This window comes from Scyliorhinus canicula, chromosome 4, assembly GCF_902713615.1.
Source record: "Scyliorhinus canicula chromosome 4, sScyCan1.1, whole genome shotgun sequence".
NCBI lineage: Eukaryota > Metazoa > Chordata > Chondrichthyes > Carcharhiniformes > Scyliorhinidae > Scyliorhinus > Scyliorhinus canicula.
In genome coordinates, this window is record NC_052149.1 from 191,066,785 (window position 1) to 191,082,521 (window position 15,737).

General features: G+C 46.7%; 1 protein-coding gene across 6 annotated transcripts in view; it reads left to right on the forward strand.

The window, feature by feature from the left end:
* Window positions 1–15,737, forward strand: part of LOC119965254 (ras-GEF domain-containing family member 1C-like) — a 250,134-nt gene that overhangs the window by 161,397 nt on the left and 73,000 nt on the right. For all 6 annotated transcript variants that reach the window (XM_038795746.1, XM_038795748.1, XM_038795749.1 and 3 more), the window contains exons 2-3: window positions 4,368–4,515; window positions 7,424–7,606. In XM_038795746.1, the coding sequence (XP_038651674.1) occupies window positions 7,430–7,606 (177 nt within the window). In that variant the 5' untranslated portion in view covers window positions 4,368–4,515; window positions 7,424–7,429. The remainder of the gene's footprint in view (window positions 1–4,367; window positions 4,516–7,423; window positions 7,607–15,737) is intronic.

Consider the following 15,737-nt stretch of genomic DNA (forward strand, 5'->3'; position numbering starts at 1 on the left):
CTTTAATGATTTCTGGTAACTTTGATTTCAAATGGGAAAGAATGGATTTGTTTTCTAATTTTAACAGTCAATGCAAAACATTCCAGATTACTTTCTCAATCATTTTTCAAGTCCCCATGTTTAATCCAATCACCGAAGCACAGTGGTTAGCACTATTGCTTCACAGCCTCAGGGTCCCAGGTTCGATTCCCGGCTTGTGCTACTGTCTGTGTGGAGTCTGCATGTTCTCCTTGTGTCTGCGTGGGTTTCCACCGGGTGCTTTGATTTCCTCCCACAAGTCCCAAAAGATGTGCTGTTAGGTAATTTGGATGTTCTGAATGCTCCCTCTGTGTACCCGAACAGGCGTCGGAATGTGGCGACTAGGGGCTTTTCACAGTAACTTCACTGCAGTGTTAATGTAAGCCTACTTGTGACAATACAGATTATTTATTATATCTGTAACAAAGTTAGTATCGACATGTTTCCTATTAATTTGTATTGTTACACTGGCATACATTTTACAAATATACAAGTAATCTCTTCTACCATTTAAGTAGTCCCTCAGGATTGAGGATGACTTGTTTCCATTCTGTTCCAATGAGTTCTGATACTGCTGATGATCTGCAGATTCTGCCACATGCAGGACAGATGGATTATTGGTTTTGACGCTCCCTCTCACACTTCAACTCTGTCTCTGCATAAACCTGACAAAGACTCTATGTGTTTGATGCCTTCCTGAATGTGCCTTTTCCATTTTTGATCCGGAGTCAGCGACTTTCATGCATCAGTTGGTATGTTTGACCTCTTCAGGGATGCTTTGGGGACATCCCTAAAGTGTTTCCACTGTCCAGCTGGGAGCCGCCTGCCGTGACTTGAATTCTGAGTCGGAAATCGGGTGTCAGGTGTACAAATGACATGTCTCAGGGAGCTGTTTGGAGTGATTAGCGCCTCGATTCTGGGTAATGTGCCTAGAGAGAGGGTACTGCTTTCTTGCCCCTGGATTTGGGGGAGCTGTTCTGGTGGGGGGTGGAGAGGGGGGGTTTACTATCTGGCAGGCCGGGTTCAGGCGCAGCTAGCGCCATGTTGTACGGTGCGGCCACCACAGGCCACCACCGTGCTCATACGCGGCCACGGACCCAGCCATTCAGCATCGTATCTGCAGGTATGTGGCGCGGCTGCAAGTGCCCCACTGGTCAGAGCATCGGGGGGGCGCCGGCCTTTTGGTCGTAAAACCAGATGCTTCCTCCAGACATAGCCGCAAAATTGGGGAATCCAGCCCATGATCTTTACTATGTGTGGAACAGCGCCAACTATTTTTTCCCACCTTGGGCATTTATTCCATGGGCTTTAGCTTTGCTGACAAACCTGTTATGTAGCACCTTAACAAATGTCTTTGGAACTCCAAGTGCACAACGTCAAATGTACCTGTTACCTGTGTTACTAGGGGCTGGTTTAGCTCACTGAGCTAAATCGCTGGCTTTTAAAGCAGACCAAGCAGGCCAGCAGCACGGTTCGATTCCCGTACCAGCCTCCCTGGACAGGCGCCGGAATGTGGCAACTAGGGGCTTTTTACAGTAACTTCATTGAAGCCTACTCGTGACAATAAGCAATTTTCACCTCATCAAAAAACCCAATCAAGTTAGTTAAGCAAATCTATATTGGCTCTATTTAATCTATGTTTGCCCAAATGACTTAACTTTTCATGAACGGACATGTGACTGGTGAAGTCTACTGCAGAGAAGTGTAAAGTAATACATTTGCTGGGAAGAATGAGGAAGTGCAATATAAAATAAATGATACAGTTCTGAAGGAGGTGCAGGAACAGAGGGTTCTGGGTTATTTATATGTACACAAATCATTGAAGGTGGCAGCTGGGCAGGTTGAGAAGGTTATTCATTAGGTCTATGGGATATTGTGCTTTATAAACCGAGCATAGAGCACAAAAGCAAAGATGTCATGGTGAACTTTTATAAAACACACGTTTGTTTGGAAATATTATGTCCAGTTCTTGCACCATATTTAAAAAAAAGACATGGAGGCTTTAGAAAGTGTGCAGGAAAGATTTACAAGGATGATCCTGGGGTTGAGGGTAGATTGGCAAATCATAAAATCCCCACAGTGTAGAAGGAGGACATTTGACTCATCGAATCTGCACCAATCTTCTGAAAGAGTACTTCACCCAAACTCACTCCACGCCCTATCCCATTAATCAAAGCTACACATCCTTTTGGACACTGAGGGACAATTTAGCATGCCCAATCCACCTAACTTGCATATTTTTGGACTGTGGGAGGAAACCGGAGCACCCAGAGGAAACCCCGCAGACACTGGGAGAATAGGCAAACCCCACACAGACACAGACAGTCATCCAAGGCTGGAATTTAACACAGGTCCCTGGTGCTGTGAGGCAGCAGTGGAAGCTATTCTCCTTGAGAATAGAGAAGATTTAGAGGAGACTTGATAGAAGTGTTCAAAATCATAAGGGGTCAGGACAGAATAGATAGCATGAAAGAGTTCCCATTGGTGGAAGGGTCAGGAGCCAATTTAAAGAGATTGGCAGACATCAGAGGTGCAATGAGGACATTTTTTTTAAACACAGCAAATGGTTAGGATCTGCAATGCACTATTTGAGTATATGGTAGAGGAAGATTCAATTGCAGTTTTCAAAAGGGAGTTGGATAATTTTGATAAGAGGAAAATTAATGCAGGACTAAGGCATATGTGTGTTTGATACTGTTCCACATGATAGGCTTATCAGCAAAGCTGAGGCCTGTGGAATAAAGGGGACAATGGCAACTTGGATACAAATTTGGCTGAGGCTCAGTAAACAAAGATGAGTGGTGAATGGGTGCTTTTCAGATTGGAGAGTTGTATGTAGTGGGATTTCCCAGGGCTTGGAATTAGGAACACTGCTTTTCTTGATCTATATTCATGACCTGGACTTGGGTGTGCACGGGACAATTTCAAAATGTGCTGATGGCGCAAAAACTTGGATGCATTGTGGTCTGTAAAAAGGATAGTGATGGACAGTCTAGTGGAATGTACAAACAGGCAACAGATGAAATTCAATGTGGAGAAATGTCAGTCATGCATAATAGGTAGGCAGGAGGAAAAACAATATAAAACAGAGGATACCATCTAAAGGAATGCAAAAGAAGAGGAACTAGGTGTTTTATATGCACAAATAGTTAATGGTTGCAAGGTTGATTGGAAAAAGTGGTTAATAAGGCACATCGGGTCCTCGGATTTTTAAACAGAGGCATGGAGGGGAAAAAAAGCAAGTGAGTTATAGTGAACCTGTATTGAACACTGCTTCAGCCTCAACTGAGTATTGTGTCCAATTCTGGGCAAACCACTTTTAGGAAGAATCATAGAATTGACAGTGCAGAAGGAGGCCACTCAGCCTATCGAGTCTGCACCGGCCCTTGGAAAGGGCACCCTACTTCAGCCCAGCCTCCACCCTATCCTTGTAAACACAGTAACCCGACCTAATCTTTTGGACACGAAGGGGCAATTTGTCTCTCCAGCGCAAAGTTTAGTGCTTGTACCGTTTGCTTTTTGTACACCTGTGTTGGGAACTGTTCAGAGTATGCTACCCCTGCTCCTCATACGTTGGTACTGAGGAGAGGGTACCCTGTTTCACCAACACAAATTAGTGTTTGTACCATTTGGCCTTGTATATATTTTTTATTGTTTTAATAAAAATATATGGCCAATCCACATCATCTTTGGACTGTGGAAGGAAACTGGAGCACCCGGAGGAAGTGCAAACTCCACACAGTCAGCCGAGGCTGGAATTGAACCCAGGTCCCTGGAGCTGCGAGACAGCAGTGCTAACCACTGTGCCACCATGCCGCCCCTGTAAAGACATTAGACAGGACGCCAAAAAGATTTACAACAATGCTTCTAGGAATCAGGAATTTCAATTACATGACTAGATTGGAGAAGCAGGGACAGTTCTCCTTCGAGAGAGAAGGTTGAGAGAAGATTTGGTGGTGGTGAATCATGGGGCTGTGAATGGAGGAGATTTGGAGAAAGTGTTCCCATTGGCAGAAGGGTTCTGAGCCAGAGGACACTGATGAATGGCAAAAGAACCAAAGACAATATGAGGAAATATTTTTTTCTACGAATGGTTAGGGTCGGGAATGAACTTCTTCAGAGTGTGGTGAGACAGATTCAATTGTGTATTTCAAAGGAAATTGCGTAATTATCACAATGCAATTGTTTTTGTAAGTTTATGGTGAAAAGGCATGTGAGTAGGACCAAGCGGGGTTGCTCTTCCAGATTGTCAGCATGGACATAACTGGCAAGTGACCTCCATTTGTGCTGTAAACATGCTATCTTGCAATGATATTGTAACTTTCTATATAATGATCTTGTCATTGCAGGTAGTAAGCACCATCAACCCACACCTCCAATGACGGTACCAACTCCAAAAGCATCAATACCTGACAGCTTGCCAATGGAGACATTCAACAGTTATGGCTGTCTGTAGCTGGCGTAGTCAGAGAAGTACTCCTGTCTGTCTTCACGCAGGTAAGAAATTCACCTGTTATTGCTGACCCATGTGGATCTTTGCGAACAAGGTTGAATAACTTGTAGATGCTTTGTTTGGGTCTGCAAATGGGGATGGACAGCGATTTCAGAAGCAGAAAGATCCAGTAAAAAAATTGCTTTCCATTAGTCCTGTCCCTTTTTTTGGACTAATTTTGTCTTGGGACTCTGAAACTGCCTTCTTGGAGAAATCTCAAAGACTGAAACTAAATTCTATTTTTGATCTAATACATGAGCTAATTTTTTTTTTTTAAACAGGATTAGAAATGTTAATATTTTCCTTTTGTAGTCTGGCCTGATTTCTCAAGAAGGAAGTGATCACTTTTTTTTTTACAGAACCAAGTGTCAAGGCGCAACATTTATAGGGTCGACAGAAATGTTTCACACTGGACCACCCCCTTCTCCATACCAAGAACTGCGACCACTTTCCAACCAGTGTGACTAAAGTAGTCTTTTAACAACATCTGGGGAGCGACCAAAACTAGGGACCATAAATATAAGACGGTCACCAGTAATCTTTTCGGGAATTTAGCAGAAACTTCATTACCAAAGAGCAGTGAGAATATAGAAGTTGCTACCACAAAGTAGAACTTGCTACCACAAGGCAAGATGCTTTTGAGCGGAAGTTAAACATGTATTTGAGTCAGGAGGGAACAGGATATGCTGATGGGGTTAGTTGGGTGCAGAATAAAGGCCAGTATGGACCAATAGGATTCTGTGAAATCTTCTCCCCCACCCCGGTTTTCTGCCTGCCTTCTTTCTCTAATTGACAGCAGTAGAGCCTGAATGTGGCTCTCGGGACCTGTGAAAGATTGAAAATCTGCTGCCACTGTGGCAAAGTGAGTTGTGTTGTTTGCACATTGAGTTGTTTAACTGAAGCCAATGTTTTTCCTTGGGTGAAGGATGGAAAATAGATTTACAAAAATAAATTTTGGAAAAGTATTTGTGGCGGAATTTAATGCAATCTGCTGAAGCAGGATTCGGGGTGGGGTAGGGGGGCATAGAATCACGTGGGAGCAGGTACGTCAGAATCTCGGGATCCAACAGCGGAAGAAAGCAGCGGGAGTAGCAAACATGTATGAACCTGGCAGAAAGCCGATGAAGATTGTTAAGCAGGCAGTAAAAGAGAGACATTTCTCTAGATGCTCAGTGTAGTTAAATACGCAATTTGGAATGAAGCACGTGGTGAGCTGGGATCATGGGTCGTCAGACACCTGGCCAGTGTAAGTGGTTTTGTTGATGTAAGGTTACCAGGTGGAAGGGTAACCATTTTACACAGGACTGAGAGTTCAGAAAACTGTAGGTTGAGAGTCCTAGATGGGAGGGGGAGGGGCTGATGGTACAGGCATTGGCACTTTAAATGCAAGGGTAGCAGCCAGGAAAAGGTCTAAAGTAAAATGGAGATCACATCCAATATTGTTGGATGCATAATGCAGGAGGAACAGAAGGGAAGGGTTGCCAGATTCTATGTGCAACATTATAGGAGAGACAAGAGCAGTAATTTGGCCCATCCTCACCACCCAATTGGACATGTCCGATGCATAATTTCTCCTCATTGGCCAGCCACTGTGTGATGGAGGTCGGACAGTCTCTTCTTTGACCCGCTCAGGAATCCCAATGACCTCTGGGCCAGTGGGACTCAAATCACCTGAATTAAATTCTACCCATGGATAATTATCACACAGGAAGCCTGTTCATAACTCTAGATATTAAAATGTATAAAGAGTCAAAAAGCTTTGATCTTGTGTGGTAATAAACATTTAAAGAATTTGATCATTTGACATTCCTGATGTGACAGAAAAGAAACAAAAGCTAAAGTTGCATCAGCAAAGTCCCCTCACATTTTTCATTTGAATAGTTGTAATGTTGTTGACATCCAGTGGGAAGAACAGGAAGGCGATTGTTCCTAACCATGATTTTAAAAAAATTTCTTTTCTTTTTTTGCAATTCAAAATGAGACCATGGGCTGAATTTTTGTTTTTTGGGCCAGGACCCTGATGTTGGGAGCACTTCCAAGTCCTGAACTCGCACTGCGTCAGTGCCTGATGTCCAGCGTAATTTTCAAGAAGATGGCCAATTAGTTGGGCGTGTCCGCTGACCAGTTTTGGATGGCAGATGGGCTCCTCCATTTTGAGATTCAATGGCAGTACATCAATACAAACTGATTGGCAGCCCCAGCATCAGAGGTGGGAGCTTCTGGATTAGGTGGGAGTACGTAAGGACTGTTCCATTCCCAGTTGCAGCCACAAATTAGGCTAGTAAGAAGGGTTAGGGCCTTCAGACATTGAGGGAGGGGAGCATTACCCCACCTCCCCTTCCATTATGGTAACAGCACTGCTGAGGTTGTGGCTGATTTTCAGAACAAACCTTTCCAAACAAGATTGGAACCTCCAGTTCCTATATCTACCCACACTGCCGCTGGGAGGCTGCCCCAGTTTCGTGAATGGCCGGCCTCCTAATGAGTAGAGCGTCCCATGCACCGGAATGAAAATCCAGGTAGGATTGTGAGTGTACTCTGAAGGCTCCTAGGGATCAAATTATTTAGCTCCAGCATTCGCGCAGTTTGCAAGTGTGTAGAACCCACTGACTCTTCCAAAATTTCCAGCGACTGGACCGCATCAGAAAGCCAACATACCACTTGGGAATGTGAAATTGAAACCCTCCGCACTTCCTCAGCCGAGGAAAACTCCAGTCAAATGTTTTAAAACTGAGCTGTGGAGGAGAAAATTAACATTGTTACAAATGTGTGGTATTAAAACACTTAGCACAATTTGAACCAACAATTTCTGAGTGAAAAATTAGGCATTGTGTGGAGAGTTTTCCAGAAGGCAGTTATGCCAATACAGCATTCTCACTTGTCCCTCATGGATTTTTTTGTCTGTCGTCACAGGAAGGCATGCCACAAACATTGACTTCTACAAGTATGTTTAATACTACTGGCTTTAGCCATCAACTTCACCCAACCAAAGAAACTGAACATGAAAGGCTGATATTTCAAGATGGTAATCTAATCTCTGCATCTTTAGAGGCTCTGATCCAACATCTCCTACCTACGGTCGATTATTATCCTGAAGTAAGTGTTTGCCACTTTTATTGCTTATTCAGCAAAAGATCTATTTTTAACAAAGGTGTTGCATTTTCTCCTTCCTGTACTTGCATAGGAATTAGCGGCAACCTTTAAAAGATTGCTCTTAAAAATCACTACACCATTGAATCTGTTTTTCCAATGTCACTTTCACGATTTAACCACCGCGTTGCGACTGGCGTGGACCTGGTCAGGCTGGTTAAATAGTAGGAACGGCCAAAATCGAGATTCGTGCTGGGCTTCCAGCGTGTTCCAACATCACAGCCAAATATGGTGAGCAAATCATTACTCCCCAATGCTCAGGGCAGACAACCACAAATTGGGAGATCCTAGGGGCTGTACTGCAGAGCACCACCACAGCAGTCCAGGCATCGGTACCCCACTTTGAACAGTCTGATGCACCGCTCAATGACAGCACGGGTGGCAACATGGACCTCGTTATGTCAGATCTCAGCCTCTGTCTCCGGCCTCTGCCACAATCTGGCACCACAGTAGGGTGACATGCTGGAGGAGGAGGAGAGACTTGCAGCCTCATCTGAGGAGGAAGAGGAGTATGGCTGAGGATGGAGGGCAGGCGGTGGCGAGGTTCCGGCATCCCCGGAGAAGCAGCGAGGCTCTCATCCTCACCCGATTCTCATAGGACGAGGCTGTCAGTCAGCTCACTCCCCCTGTTCCACCCTTGAAGGGTCTGTGCAACATCACCCCAGAGTGATGGGCCACAGTCAGTGGGCCAACATACAACGCAGGAGAGTGACGGTATCTTGCTGTGAGATTCGCTCTGGTTCTCCTCAGTTTATGCCAAAGTCTGACTCCTGTCTTTATGTTGACAGCCCACTCACACCCATCCTCTGAACGGGGTCCGCATCGGGTGTGTTTGATCTTGGGTAACCGTGCCTGGGTGGGGTTGGGGAGAGCGGAGGGCAACAGTGGATGGGCGTACAGGCAGGTCCGCTCTGAAGATTAACATGACAGAGACTTCATATGTATCAGGTGTAACATGTTTCAATTGCAAACCCCCCCCCCCCCCGTTCCCACTCTGATCCTCTCTCTTGATCTTTCATGGTCGTCTGCCACCTCCAGGTGTGTCCACAGGATGCACATCAGAGGTGGAGGCAACCTGCTGCTTTCTGTTCCCTGAGGGATTTGTTGCCCTTGGCGGACATCCTCTGGAGAGCCTTGAGCCATTGTCGGCATCATCACCAGCTTTTAGGACTCCAATTGTCTATACTCTCACTGGAATATACCTGACATCCCTTGCTGAATGCCACAGCTGTGTCCTATCATCTGTATCAGCTCTGGGATAACCTTGTCCAGAGGCTCAGCATCTGACTGGGGCTCAGCTGAGTCCCGGTATCCAGCAGACCTCAGACTGGTCTCCTGGATGGTTTGGGGGCGGGGCTAGGGGCACAGTGAGAGGGAAGGATCATTTTATCTGACATGAACAACTCGAGACTGATAATCTGGGTGAAGCAGCAGTGGCTCCTCACCTCTGTGGCTCAGGTCAACCTCGCTGTCAGTAATTGCTGTCTCCGTGCACAATCCCGCGACATCCAGAGCCCGTTCCTCCAGAGGGGATGAGGACTCAAAACTCTGGTACTCCGTCTGTGCTGAGTCTGCACGTTCTCCTCATGTCTGTGTGGGTTTCCCCTGGGTGCTCTGGTTTCCTCCCACAAGTCCCGAAAGGCGTGCTTGTTAGGTGAATTGGATATTCGGAATTCTCCATCCGTGTACCCGAACAGGTGCCGAGTGTGGCGACTAGGAGACTTTCACAGTAACTTCATTAATGTAAGCCTACTTACATTAGTAAGTAATAATATGCATCAATTCTTCCTTGTGTCAGTGTTGATACACATGGGGCGGGTTTCTCCGACCCCCCCACCCCCACCGGGCGGTGGTGTGAATCCCGCCCCGCCGGCTGCCAAATTCCCCGGCGCCAGGGTTTTGGCGGGGGGCGGGAATCGCGACGCGCCGGTCAGCGGCTGCTGGCAGCGGCCCTCCCGGTGATTCTCTGGCCCGCGATGGGCCGAGTGGCTGCCTGTTTTCGGCGGATCCCGCCGCGTAAATCACAACAGGTCCTTGCCGGCGGGACCTGGCTCCACGGGCGGCCTGCAGAGGGGCCAGCACAGGGGGATCTGGCCCCTGAGGCGTGCCCCCACGGTGGCCTGTCCAGCGATCGGGGCCCACCGATCCCCGGGTGGGCCTGTGCCGTGGGGGCACTCTTTCCCTCCGCCACCGGCCGCTATCAATCTCCGCCATGGCCACATAGCCGGTGCGGTGAAGAACCCCCTGCGCATGCACTGGGATGGTGCCAGACACATGCTGGCGCTCCCGCTCATGCGCCAACTCGTGCTGGGCAGCGGAGGCCCTTCGGCGCCGGTTGGCGTGGCACCAAATACTTTGGTGCCGGCCTAGCCCCTGAAGGTGCGGAGGATTCCGCACCTTCGGGGCGGCCCGACGCCGGAGTGGTTCACGCCACTCCTCGGCACCGGAGTGGCCCGCCCTGCCGGTTTGCGGAGAATCCCGCCCCTGGTCGGAGGTGAAGACAAAAGATCATAATTGCATTCATCTTAAATAGCAGATACTATGTATAGTGGAGAGCAATCTCTAGTTTTTTTTACAGCTTGTACTGTAAATGCACCCTTCCCCTCGGCTCACACTACTTGTATTTTAAGACAGCCGTTTCTTTTGAATTCAGACTTTCCGATGCCTTTTCTAAAGTTTGAAATAATGCACCATTACTTGGCAGGGCTTCAGAATTACCCCGACTGAGATCGGAAACATAGGAAACAATGATTCACTAGCAGGTGCTCATTTGTTTCTGAATTAGCCCAGCTTTTAACCTAACCTGCCTGGGAGGAGTGGGTTGGTTCACGGCATATGCCTATTTTCTATCCTGCCAGTCTTGCTCTTTTTCTGAATTCTGCAGAGGGTAAATTCAGACAGGACATAAAAACGGGCACCTGATGCAAACTGACCCCACTCCTGCTGGGCACCTTGGGTTAACACTGGAGCTTATGAGACTGAGCAAATCGAAAAGAATAACCAGGTTGTTTCCAGCTCGAGATCTGTCTTGGATATTATTTCCCGTTGGGGTCATTCCCATGTGTGATCCGAGCATCTTGATCAGGAATGTGCCTGTCCCACCCAATATCTAATTCTCTGACCGCATGCATGGAGCAGAATAATAGGATACCTATTAGTGCCTGTAATACACACTAAATAACTTGTCTTTGCACATACTCTAGCACACCTTTCTTAAATCTATCCAAGAGAAAACTGAGAACACACATCAAATGAGGCCAAAGATTTAAAAAACTTTAACTGCATGAGTTTACCAAACGGGCAATCCATATACAAAGAGACAATCGAAGTGAATTACCTATACATAACTCGATCTCACTGCTCTCTTCAGTAAATGGGGAAACAAATAAATTTCCTGTCCTTTTTGTCAGCTGACCCAATTACCTTTTCTTCCTTTAAGAACATTAGAACATAAGAACTAGGAGCAGGAGTAGGCCATCTGGCCCCTCGAGCCTGCTCCGCATTCAATGAGATCATGGCTGATCTTTAGTGGACTCAACTCCACTTTACGGCCTGAACACCATAACCCTTAATCCCTTTATTCTTCAAAAAACTAACTATCTCTATCTTAAAAACATTTAATGAAGGAGCCTCAATTGTTTCACTGGGCAAGGAATTCCATAGATTCACAACCGTCTGGGTGAAGAAGTTCCTCCTAAACTCAGTCCTAAATCTATTTCCCCTTATTTTGAGGCTATGCCCCCTAGTTCTGCTTTCACCTGCCCGCATCTATCCTATCTATTCTGTTCATAATTTTATGTTTCTATAAGATCCCCTCTCATCCTTCTAAATTCCAACGAGTACAGTCCCAGTCTACTCAACCTCTCCTCGTAATCCAACCCCTTCAGCTCTGGGATTAACCTAGTGAATCTCCTCTGCACACCCTCCAGCGCCAGTACGTCCTTTCTCAGGTAAGGAGACCAAAACTGAACACAATACTCCAGGTGTGGCCTCACTAACACCTTATACAATTGCAGCATAACCTCCCTAGTCTTAAACTCCATCCCTCCAGCAATGAAGGACAAAATTCCATTTGACTTCTTAATCACCTGTTGCACCTGTAAACCAACTTTTTGCAACTCATGCACTAGCACACCCAGGTCTCTCTGCACAGCAGCATGTTTTAATATTTTATCATTTAAATAATAATCCCTTTTGCTGTTATTCCTACCAAAATGGATAACCTCACATTTGTCAACATTGTATTCCATCTGCCAGATCCTAGCCCATTCACTTAACCTATCCAAATCCCTCTGCAGACTTCCTGTATCCTCTGCACTTTTTGCTTTACCACTCATCTTAGTGTCGTCTGCAAACTTGGACACATTGCACTTGGTCCCCAACTCCAAATCATCTATGTAAATTGTGAACTATTGTGGGCCCAACACTGATCCCTGAGGGACACCACTAGCTACTGATTGCCAACCAGAGAAACACCCATTAATCCCCACTCTTTGCTTTCTATTAATTAACCAATCCTCTATCCATGCTACTACTTTACCCTTAATGCCATGCATCTTTATCTTGTGTAGCAACCTTTTGTGTGGCATCTTGTCAAAGGCTTTCTGGAAATCCAGATATACCACATCCATTGGCTCCCCATTATCTACCGCACTGGTAATGTCCTCAAAAAATTCCACTAAATTAGTTCATCACAACCTGCCCTTTATGAACCCATGCTGCGTCTGCCCAATGGAACAATTTCCATCCAGATGCCTCGCTTTTTCTTCCTTGATGATAGATTCCAGCATCTTCCCTACTACCGAAGTTAAGCTCACTGGCCTATAATTATCCGCTTTCTGCCTCCCTCCTTTTTTAAACAGTGGTGTCACGTTTGCCAATTTCCAATCCGCCGGGACCACCCCAGAGTCGAGTGAATTTTGGTAAATTATCACTAGTGCACTTGCAATTTCCCTAGCCATCTCTTTTAGCACTCTGGGATGCATTCCATCAGGGCCAGGAGACTTGTCTACCTTTAGCCCCATTAGCATGCACATCACTGCCTCCTTAGTGATAGCAATCATCTCAAGGTCCTCACCTGTCATAGCATCATTTCCATCAGTCACTGGCATGTTATTTGTGTCTTCCACTGTGAAGACCGACCCAAAAAAACCTGTTAAGTACCACCTTTAACTGCAAAAATTGACCCATAATTTAATCTTCCAGTTTGAAGACTCTGCAAGATCCTGTGAATGCTGGAAGTCTGGATTAAAACAAACAAACATGCTGGATATACACATATTATCTAGCAGCATCGGTGAAGAGAGAAATGTTTCTGATGGTCAACAACTGAAGCATTTTGCTGAATCTTCCTGACCCATGGAGATGGGCTTGTTGCAGGGAGAGCCAGGAAAATACAGGGGAACCACAACAGGATGGCTCCCTGATGCATTCCACCGCTGGGACATTTTCCCAGGAGCAGGCTGGGACCTGGTTAGCTGCCCGCTCCATGACTGTCAGTCGTGCAAGTTAAGGTCGCAACCTGGGGCAATATTTCAGCTTCATCGACACCCCCCCCCCCCCCACCCCACCACCACCACCATCAGATGCATGTGTTGGAGACGCCTGGGTGGTTATTGTGAGTGGGGATGTTGCCCTGCCTTGGATGGGGTGACGGTGGAGTTGGGGGTCCGGGGTGGAAAGGGAGCAGGGGAGGAGAGTGTCGGTGCAAAGCAACCCCTAGATTCCTGGTCAACAGAGTGTCAGAAAATCTGGAGTGAAAACTCGGCTGTGCATATGGAAAGATACGTGCCGGGTTTCAGTCTGAACCTGACATTCCCACGCATTTTGGGAGAATTCTGCCCACTGCCCTTTCACCCTGTCTTACAATAAATGATACGTGTTCATTATGCCTGCCTTACCCAACCTCCCATTGGTTCCCCCCCACCCAAAAGTATTGATTCCAAATCATCATCCTTACTTCCAAATCTGCCCATGGTCTCTGCACTCACCTCCTCTTCTATCCTCTAACTGTGGTTTTGCACTTTCCTCTCACTCCACCACAGGTGACAGATCTTTCACCTATCTCGGCTCAATTGTCTGAACTCTCTTCCTATACCTTTTGTACATTACAATTTCTCACTTCACTTTCAAAAGTCTCCTCCAGACGTATCTTTCTATTCTTACTTTCAATCACTTCTCCAAACTCTTCAGTTACTTCTCAGAGTCATTTGCTCCTCTGTTCTGTGAAATGTCTTGAATACGTACTGTCATAACCTGCATTCATATTATACTTATGGCACAGGGATCTTATAATCCCAGAATCCGTGGGGAATGATCCTCTTTCCCTCTAAGAGCACGGGGTGACTTGAGCACGTCCGGTGTAAAGTCACCCGGTCACACTCAAGCTAGAACCAGAGGACACCATCTCAAATTAAAGGGACGATCCTTTAAAACAGAGATGAGGAGGAATTTCTTCAGCCAGAGGGTGGGGAATCTGTGGAACTCTTTGCCGCAGAAAGCTGTGGAGGTCTAGCAACTCAGTGTCTTTAAGACAGAGATAGATAGGCTCTTTATTAATAAGGAGATCAGGGGATATGGAGAGAAGGCAGGAGAATGGGGATGAGAAAATATCGGCCACGTTTGAATGGCGGAACTGACTCGATGGGCCGAGTGGAATTCTGCTCCTATGTCTTATGGTCTTATGGTGGGGTAGCTCCGAGTGCTGTGTATCCAGGGCTTTTGGAATAAATTGTTGTTGTTTCGCTGTGGACTCCCCCTTCTTGCAGATACAAAACTGGTGACGAGGTGTAAACTTGGTCTGCTGTCAATGCTGAGGCCTTGCAACTCCTCCACCTCTTGATGTTCATGTTGCAAGTCAGAGCATGCATTTAGTCCCTAAGCCGCTGTATCTCTACGCATCTTCTTTACTGTGGTAGCACTACACTCTGTATGCTTCACCAGAAGTCTATGTCTATGCATTTACATTGTGCATTTATGTTTTTCACGATGTAACGATCATCCTGAACTATACGCAGAACAATCCTTTTTGCTGTACCTCGGTACGCATGGCAATAAATCAAAATCTATCTGGACGCTTTTGACGCAGGCGTTGAGGATTGGGCCCGGTATGCAGAGCACATGCATTATTCTTTTCGCGTCAACAATATTGTGGAAGATGATCACCAAAGGTGATCTTGCTCACCACTTGTAGGCCCCATACTTAATAATAATTAATAATAATAATCGCTTATTGTCACAAATAGGCTTCAATTAAGTTACTGTGAAAAACCCCTAGTCGCCACATTCCGCCGCCTGTTCGTGGAGGCCGGTACGGAAATTGAACCCACGCTGCTGGCCTAGTTCTGCATTACAAGCCAGCTGTTTAGCCCACTGTGCTAAACCAGCCCCTACTTAAGGGATAATCCGGAGCCTCACGTACCCTACAGCCCCAGACACCTGCACCTTTGGCCAGCTTGTGGAGGCCGTCAGTCAGCATTTGAGTCCATGATCGTCCAACAGAATCAATTTAATAAGGCTGAGCAAACTCCGGGGTCTGTCACCAAGGTCATGACCCAATTGAGGAAACTTGCTTAATTTTGCGAATACAGAAAGTTATCAGAGATGTTGCATGATCTCCTCGTCTGCGGCATCGGAGATACAGATGCAAAGAGGCTCGTGGCCGAGCTTTCCCTGAACCTACAGATGGAGTTATGAATGTCCTTGTCCAGGGAGAGCATGGATACTGCTGTTCAGGAACTCCAGGGCATGAAGGTAAATGCCCTGCAGAGGTTCCTCCCGTGGGAACCCACCCCCCGCCACCCGGTCTGACAGGTGGCAGGGCCCTAGCCCACGAACACAGGCCCATCGACCACGGCGGACCCCTCCCAGAGTCCGCCGAGGGCAATTCACCTCTGTGGTGACATTGACCACTGTCCCCAGCGCAACCGCAGGCACAAAGGGTCCCAGCGGTACAGGTGCCCGGACAAACTAGATGCCTGCCTAGAGATAGGATCTTTCATTTGGATGATCCAGACTGGATTTTTCCTCCGGACAACCCAGCCAAAGAGTCCACCATGCAGTTGCATTGCCTGACGGC